This window comes from Teleopsis dalmanni, chromosome 2 (assembly GCF_002237135.1).
Source record: "Teleopsis dalmanni isolate 2A chromosome 2, ASM223713v2, whole genome shotgun sequence".
NCBI classification, from domain to species: domain Eukaryota; kingdom Metazoa; phylum Arthropoda; class Insecta; order Diptera; family Diopsidae; genus Teleopsis; species Teleopsis dalmanni.
This window is the reverse complement of record NC_051847.1, coordinates 20,177,002-20,184,870: the sequence shown is the minus strand read 5'-3', so window position 1 is coordinate 20,184,870 and position 7,869 is coordinate 20,177,002. Positions and strand designations below refer to the sequence as shown.

Here is a 7,869-nt window from a genome sequence, read left to right as displayed (position 1 = left end):
CGGTAAATATTATGTATGAAAAACACTTCGTAATTCAATTATATTAAATTTTATTAATTACAAATATTTCAGACTATCTCGTAAATTATCATTTGAGTATACTGAAATAAAATAAAATGAATTTCCAATAATAAAGTTCTAAAATACAATTCACATAGACAGATAATTAAACATCAAATTTTTAAATTTAAAAACATTACAATATAACTATTTAAACTATTAACTATAATTATTATATTATTATAATAAAAAATAGATCTACAATTTGAACTATTTGAATATGTTAAATAGTTTTGGAGATATTGAGATTTTTTTTAGTACATGCTTATTCGGGAAGTGCTCTTATAAAAACTTTGTACCTTAGGATATTTTAAAAATAACTCCCACCTTTCTCTCTTTCCTATTTATTTGTTTCTTAGATCAAGGAATTATTAATCGCACATATGTTGAATAATATTCTATATTATATTATTATTATTAAAGACTAGAACGCTCTGCGACCTGAACAGATCAATTGTACATAATCTTGATCTTTAGCCTTGCATATGTAGGGATTTTTATAAGTTTTTATAATTTATATGGAGGTATAACAATGTCACCTAAGTGGTGAAGCATTTGTTTGTGAAGAACTGAGCATTCAAATAGAATGTGCTCTGCTCTTTTGAAATTATTTAAAAAAAAATTCGGTCTCAAAGAACTCTCAGCTTATTTAAGTTATTCAAAGTTTAAAGTGACCTGCAAAGTAATCTAATAAAATCCTCAAGAATACAATGCTTAGTGAAAGCATATTGCTTGATACATATATTCCCGTCGCTAAGATAAGAAATCATTTTGTCGGACATTGGCCTATATTGTTAGTGAAGAGGTGTACAATTTTTTTTCTATTATTTTCTGCTAACTTCATTTAAGAAATTCTTTGTAGGTCATTTAGGACTATAATCACCTCTTTTTTGGCTAAGTGATCAACCATTTCATTGCTTTCATGCACTTCATGAACTGCAAACCATTTTAACATTACAGTATTGAAGGGCCTTAAGGTATTAAGAAAGTATAGATTATTGTATACCATTTTCTACATAAACGTAATAGTCTAAAGTGGATAAACAAGTAAACGGTACTTATACTTACTATCTAATCAATAACCATATTACCTCTGAGTGAGCATTACCTTAACGAAATAAAATAAAAACAAAAAAAATAAAATTAATCTATAATAAAAATTATGTTTGCTATCACCTTCCATCTTTTATCTTGAATTCTAAATCTTATATGTAGTACGAGAAATTATATGCTCGTATATTCGAAAAATTCAATATGTCACTTATTTGTAAATTTACATTATGTTTATTGATATATTTTGTTTAATTACAATTTTGTACAGAAAACATGTATCACTTAAGTACTTCTTCAATTTTGACTACTTATTTGAATCATTTACCGTCTTCCAAAGAACTCAACAGTGTAATTTAACCCTTCGCTGCGTTCAGATTTCAGATGAATTGTTGCGTTACGAAAGCCTGGACCACCGCGTATTAAAGTAGCGTAACCACCATGTTTACGGGCATTATCAATTGCTCTAACTCCGCTGATTATGTATTGATTCACAAAACCCTAAATATATTAATTTTAATTGTTACGACTTTATTTCATTAAGAAACTTTGTATGATTACTAACTTTTGGTGGATAAGTTACATCCTCGGAAATTACTCTTAACCAACTTGAACTCCTCACAACAAAATCCCGATGTAATAGCAAGTCATATGGTCCTATATATCCCCAAGTAGTGTTCCTAGCATAACCGCTATTGAAAGAAGTTGTTGCAAGTGCAAACGAAATGAAAAGTGCAACAGCGAGAAATTTCATTTTTATTTCGACTGAGATCCGAACGATACAAGTGAACTTTTTAAATTAAATTTTATAATTATAGTCACAATCTTTTTATTACAACAATCGTACGAATTGTGAAATATGAAATTTTTATCAAGTCTGCCATGTAGAGTACACCCTTTGTTTACTTCAAGTGAACTTGGATATTAACAAATAATAAAAAAAATTACTTATACATGGTTCAGGTGACTCACATAAGCATGTTTTCAAGTATCTAATATTGTATAATTTATCTTATCATTTTCGCATGTATTTATTATAATTAAGTGGTTTGATAAAACTTGGCAGCTGTTGAGAGAAGATATATTATGCAGCAGACGTAACTACATACTTGTAAGTTATTATTCGGTAACGGAAAGATTTTAAAACACCCTGTCTATACTACATATATAGCAGCCTATAATTATGTGGTTTAAATTTCTTGAAAATAATTTCACATTAATTAAGTGGAATTCTGTATTATTCATTCGAAACCGAACCAAAGTTGCTATTTTTAATATTTTTTTACAATATGATACTCATTTACTGGTTATAATATAATATTTTTACTATTTTACATAAATTTTATATTATAGAATGTGGTCCGTCTGCCACGCGACGGAGCGCCACTGGGTTCTATATAATTTATCAAACAAAGTTCATATTTCGTAGAGCACTACAGAAATTTTTGTCCGTCGGTAAGGGTAAACTACAAATTGTTAACAAATAAGTTACAGTTTTATTGATGTTATTATTATTTAATATAATTTACTTATCAATTGAGCTATAAGTCATATTGAGTTTATTACTTTTATATAAACAAATTTCGAATTGTCTCTAATGCAGTTTAGGTACACTTTACATGAAGTTAAAAATAATTATTTTACGATTCTTTATTAGATTCGAATCATTCTTATGTTATCGATTGATCCAATTTTAGTAGTAATGTTTACTAAAGAATATAGAGTTTAATTACAAAATCACTAAATGTGTTATATTTTTAATAAAATAATTTACGTGATTTTTGATGATTGAATTTATATACCTATGAGATCTGTATAAGAAAAACTAAGAGTTTTAATCTAAACTATCAGATTATACATAAAGGCAACTATAGTATATATCGGTTACTTTAAATAACATCACAGATTAAACCGATATGGTGCCAATATAATACATAATGAGATATATATATATATATATGTAAGTCCATACCAAATGGGAAATTTGTTTTTTCAACTCCTTATATATACTTGTGGTGAGGGTTTATGTAAAAGAGCTTAAAATTAAAGTAAAGAAATGGAAATGTAGCGTGAACATGTAGGGCACACACTGTGAAAGCTAAGTTTATACATCGAAAGATTATCTCAAGTGGTTTATTCAAGGTAGTCGCTATTCAGAAGCAGTATTAAAAATGTAAAGAGAAGTGCTCCACATCAAATTAATTGCTACATACTATGTTATATATGAACTAGGTCTCTAATTAATAATTGGATTTCAACCAAGAGAAGTCGAGGTAACCGTCAGGCTAAAAAGCTGGTTCAGAGTTGAGATTGTTGGTGGGATATCTAACGTGTCACCACGGACTACGTTACCATCTCAACAGAATGGGTCTGTCCGAAGAGATAGAGTGTAGACTCCGCTTAGAAGCAGAGGAGACATCCAGCTACATTCTATATGACTGCCCAGCCTTGATCTGGGCCAGGAGGAGGTCATTGGGTCGGGAACTACTCTCACTTTCCGACATTAGGAGGTCCTCAACGGCTGACATTTAAGCCTTCATTCGGAAGGCAGAATGTCTTCTGTTCGATTAGGGTTTGTTGTAGCACAAAAGATCAATCATGGTCGCAGTGCTCTGCTCAAGTGGGAGCTAGTACCCCGTTTATTCTTATCTATCTTATGCTGTATATAAAACGGCAGCAGTCATAAAGGTTCCAGTAACTTGCTCTTCGAAGAAAATGTGAATGCCATATGCTACTAGTGGAGTTAACGGAGTAATGAAAAGGTGCAGTTAATGCGTATCGCTGTTACTGAAGAAAAGACTTAAGTTAACCAATTAATTATGCTTCTTAATGAATTATAAAATTAATATAATTAGCAGAAAATTCAGATATAGTAAAGAATTATTAAAAATTTATTTTAGAAAAAATTTATTTACTTTTAAAATGTTTACAAAGCAAAATTATTTATTTAAAATAAAAATAATTTATTTCGAGTTTCAAATATATAATTTATTAGTGCAAGTTAACGCCTTCCGAAGAACTCAACAGTAAAATTCAAACCACCACTACGTTGAGATTTTAGATTAATGGTTGCATTGCGAAAGCCAGGTCCACCCTTGACCAAAGCACCATATCCACCATTTACACGATCATGATCGATTGCTCGAATACCACTTATGATATATTGGCTAACGTGATTCTAAAACAAAAAAAAAAAGAGAAAATATGATTAAAAATATTTCAAATTAATTTTAAAATTATGTATTTACCTTTGGTGGATAAATAACATCTGCACTAACTACACTCATCCAACTGGACTTCTTTATAACATTTTGACGTTGTAATACAATATCATATGGTCCGATGTATCCCCATGTGCTGTTCGTGGCATTACCAGTGCAGCATAAAGTGGCCAAAACGGATAATGAAATAAAAGTTGCAACTCCACAGAATTTCATGTTGTTCTGTTCCTTATTACCTCTCAATTGGAAAAACTTTATGATAATAACTTCAACTGGGAATGGTTGCGGCTTTTATAGCAAATTTGTAATGTTTACTTCTTCGTTATAAATAAACAATAAATATATTTATTTCAATTGGAATTGAAATAACTTTATAGATTTAGAAGTACTTTTGTGAATCACTTGCTTTGATTAGTAAATACAACAAGAAAGTTCTTATCATTTATGTGCTCTGATAGCAGCTGCTTTAATAGTTTTGTACTGAAAGGGTTTTACAGAAATACGTAGAAATTAATAAATAAAATAAATATTATTTTAACGAAAGCCTAAAATTATGTTTAATTGTTATTATTAAATAAAAAATAATAAATATTTGTATTTGTATTTTTTGTTAAAGACTGTTTGCACAGTACATACACTGACTTCACTGACATACATTGACGTTGCTTTTGAAAAAATCATTTGATTTTTGTTATAAATATCAGTGATAGCCCATTGTCCATACTCGCTGGATTTACTCTTTGCATAGAAAAAAACTTCAACGTATGATAGAATGCATTTCAGTAAAAAAATTGTTCAAGTAATTTGTTTCGATGGACTTACAGCTTAAAAATTGAAAAATTTTAAAATTAATGATCTAAATTTTTTTCTATCATATAATCACTTCTTCGATCACTTAATCTAGATGTTTTAAAATATATCAGTAAATTGAAATTTTCGTGACCGAACTTAGAACACCATGAATAAATCCATATCTGGATAGACTTCTAATATTTGTCGTGTTAGAAAACTATCTAACAACATTAGCTGTTGTGATTGACAGTAGAACTAAAATCGTAAAGAGATACTTTATTGCCATAATAATTTTACATTGTGTTCTAGATTTTTCTTTACTGCAGACAATATTATTTTATCATTAAAAGTAGTGAACTACAACAACAAAAATTCTTTTTAAGATTATTTTAATTAGTGGAATTTATGGCTGCTCATATAGCTGTTTTGAATATTGCCAAATAACCATCATCAGTGGTTTTGGAAATATTTTTTATAATTAATTATTCGTAAATATTTTTTGTTTTTTTGGAGTCTGCAAGTACCAGGTATTGTACTTGTGCCCAGCCAATTTTGAAGCTCAGAGTCAGCGTTCAGTTAGCTAATACTGATTCAAAACCAGCTATTGTGTATATCGATATTGTGTATATAGGTACGGCTCAATTTGGTTCAATTTGAGAAGAACTTCAGCCTCTCAAGCTCCTGCGCTGAGTACGTGCCTAGTTCAAATAATTATACAAGACTTTGTTAACTTTTTATGTTTTAAAATGTTTTATGGTAGTCGAACTAACGATATGTTTTTATTTCAAGTCATATTGCGATTTGTTGACTTTATATATAATTTAATGTTTTTATATTTTATGAAAGGTTTTTTATGTATAATAATTAGAATAAATGGAGAATTGGTTTTCATCGGAAAGGAGCACTACGACCACGGCTAAGCTTTATTTGGATAAGTCACTCTAATTCAAATACCATTTTAACATAACTTTTTATCATACCGACTTAAGAATTTTCAATTATTTTTATGAATTTATATTTTTTGTTAACTCTTTCAAATATATAGCCTTTGTACTTTTTTTTTTTGGAAAATATTATAAATTATAATAAATTCTACTTAGATTCTATACAGAAATAAAATTTTGAGGATTATTACTGTTAAAAATAAATTTATTCAATATTTACCAACTAAAAAAACAATTAGAAATTGTTAAAAACAATTCTTATAAATTATTATTTAAATAACTAAGGATCGGCATATACAGCCACAATACTTTTAATGCCAAAACTGCGTTGTGATGTAAATCGGATCGTAACATCCGTAGTCGTGCCTGCAGCAGGAATTGCAGTTATTAATTCTGCAGTTGCACCGTTTTTCATTTTTAAGTCCGTAATTCGTATGCCTCGTATGGTTCGAGTGTTTGCCTATAACGAATAAAATTTATTATATCGAAGGATTAGTTAAAATTTAGCGACTTACTCCTTGTGTATAAACAAAATCTTTAGTAACTACAAATCCAGGAAAGAATGGCTTGAAAACGGTTGTTGTTTGTATAAGCTCGACAGTAGAGTCCACCGTACCAAATGTGTAGTCATTTCCAGCCACAGTGTGGGAAATGAGTATTCCAGCAAAAGAAAGGATAACAAATAAAGACTTCATTCTGAATCCACTTTGTTTGTGACTACCAAAATAAAACTGCTCGTCTCGCTTCAAGCATGTAACTGATTGTAATGCTACCAAATGCATCAGTTTTTATGCAGAAAACAAAATTTCTTGTGTTCCCAAATTTGTCAATACACAAGCAAAGATAAAAATTTGGCCTAGTTTTTTTTTTTAATTCAATGCCAACGCACTGATAATACTCATACGTTGTAGAATTGTAGAATTTTGCAATATTCTATCAATATATGAAGTTGTTTTTATTTCGTAATGCTTATAGAAGTATCTATGAGGTTGTTTATCTTTTCTTTATTGCATCATTCAAAGCACTCATACTCCCTCATTGATGTGCAAGACAATGCTGTGACAAGTCAAAGGTTTCGATAATATTCTAGTGTTGTAATATAATTGGTTCATTGTTTACAGAAGTGCATATGTGAAGATGATTAAAATAAGAAATATATATTTTAATTTTAGTTTGTTTGAGCTTTTCAAGTGTACGATTTAGAGCAATATTTTGTCAAAGAATTTCAGGATTTGCATTATAATAATTTTATTCACCCTTTTCTATTCCAATTTGATTTCCAATCATGTAACTCTCAATTTGAAATAACAATATAGTAGCATATATACAATTATGTTATTTTGAACTTCCCAAAAATCAAAGGAAAATATCTCTAAACGTATACAAAGAAATTTTAACAATATTGATTTCTAACATAAGCAATCGATTTTTCACTCTACACCATTCAGATTTTGGTTGAGTATTAAGATTTATAAAGCTTTGGTTAGTTAGAAATGATTCAGATTATCATTCGGAGTATAACCGAAAATGCACCTAATCATAGTCTTTTCTGTTGGCTTTCTTTTATCCCGTTATAGGTTAGGTAGATACAATTGACTTTCTTTCAGCTAAAAAGTTTCTTTGTGCTGTAATTTGATCCCAGCGCATTTCTTATGATTGGCTAAACCCTTTAGTAACTTCGATAAATCTTCACAATTTTTGTGTGCCATTATTCGATAACAGCATTAGATCTACTAGGAAATAATATATTATGTGCGTTTATATGACAAACGAGATTATAGATGCTCAATTCTTTATTCCTA

General features: G+C 29.2%; 3 protein-coding genes across 3 annotated transcripts; all 3 read right to left on the bottom strand.

The window, feature by feature from the left end:
- Nucleotides 1–1,406: 1,406 nt before the first annotated feature.
- Nucleotides 1,407–1,917, bottom strand: LOC119681686 (probable salivary secreted peptide). The gene is made up of 2 exons (XM_038094945.1): nucleotides 1,676–1,917; nucleotides 1,407–1,611 (listed from the first exon to the last, which is right to left on the bottom strand). Exons 1-2 carry the CDS (start codon nucleotides 1,862–1,864, stop codon nucleotides 1,435–1,437), a joined length of 366 nt encoding a protein of 121 aa, XP_037950873.1. The 5' UTR covers nucleotides 1,865–1,917; the 3' UTR covers nucleotides 1,407–1,434.
- A 2,144-nt stretch (nucleotides 1,918–4,061) lies between these two features.
- On the bottom strand, nucleotides 4,062–4,604 carry LOC119681685 (probable salivary secreted peptide). Its single transcript, XM_038094943.1, has 2 exons — nucleotides 4,359–4,604; nucleotides 4,062–4,288 (listed from the first exon to the last, which is right to left on the bottom strand). The coding sequence occupies exons 1-2, from the start codon at nucleotides 4,545–4,547 to the stop codon at nucleotides 4,112–4,114; spliced, it is 366 nt and encodes a 121-aa protein (XP_037950871.1). The 5' UTR covers nucleotides 4,548–4,604; the 3' UTR covers nucleotides 4,062–4,111.
- Nucleotides 4,605–6,347: 1,743 nt separating this feature from the next.
- On the bottom strand, nucleotides 6,348–6,798 carry LOC119681684. Its single transcript, XM_038094942.1, has 2 exons — nucleotides 6,583–6,798; nucleotides 6,348–6,527 (listed from the first exon to the last, which is right to left on the bottom strand). The coding sequence occupies exons 1-2, from the start codon at nucleotides 6,760–6,762 to the stop codon at nucleotides 6,348–6,350; spliced, it is 360 nt and encodes a 119-aa protein (XP_037950870.1). The 5' UTR covers nucleotides 6,763–6,798.
- Between the last annotated feature and the right edge of the window lie 1,071 nt (nucleotides 6,799–7,869).

Coding starts and splice junctions, on each gene's coding strand:
- LOC119681686 (XM_038094945.1), bottom strand. CDS start 1,864: ATGAAATTTCTCGCTGTTGCACTTTTCATTTCGTTTGCACTTGCAACA. Junction 1,612..1,675: donor ATGTAACTTATCCACCAAAA/GTTAGTAATCAT, acceptor TAATATATTTAG/GGTTTTGTGAATCAATACAT.
- LOC119681685 (XM_038094943.1), bottom strand. CDS start 4,547: ATGAAATTCTGTGGAGTTGCAACTTTTATTTCATTATCCGTTTTGGCC. Junction 4,289..4,358: donor ATGTTATTTATCCACCAAAG/GTAAATACATAA, acceptor TTTTTGTTTTAG/AATCACGTTAGCCAATATAT.
- LOC119681684 (XM_038094942.1), bottom strand. CDS start 6,762: ATGAAGTCTTTATTTGTTATCCTTTCTTTTGCTGGAATACTCATTTCC. Junction 6,528..6,582: donor ATTTTGTTTATACACAAGGA/GTAAGTCGCTAA, acceptor TATTCGTTATAG/GCAAACACTCGAACCATACG.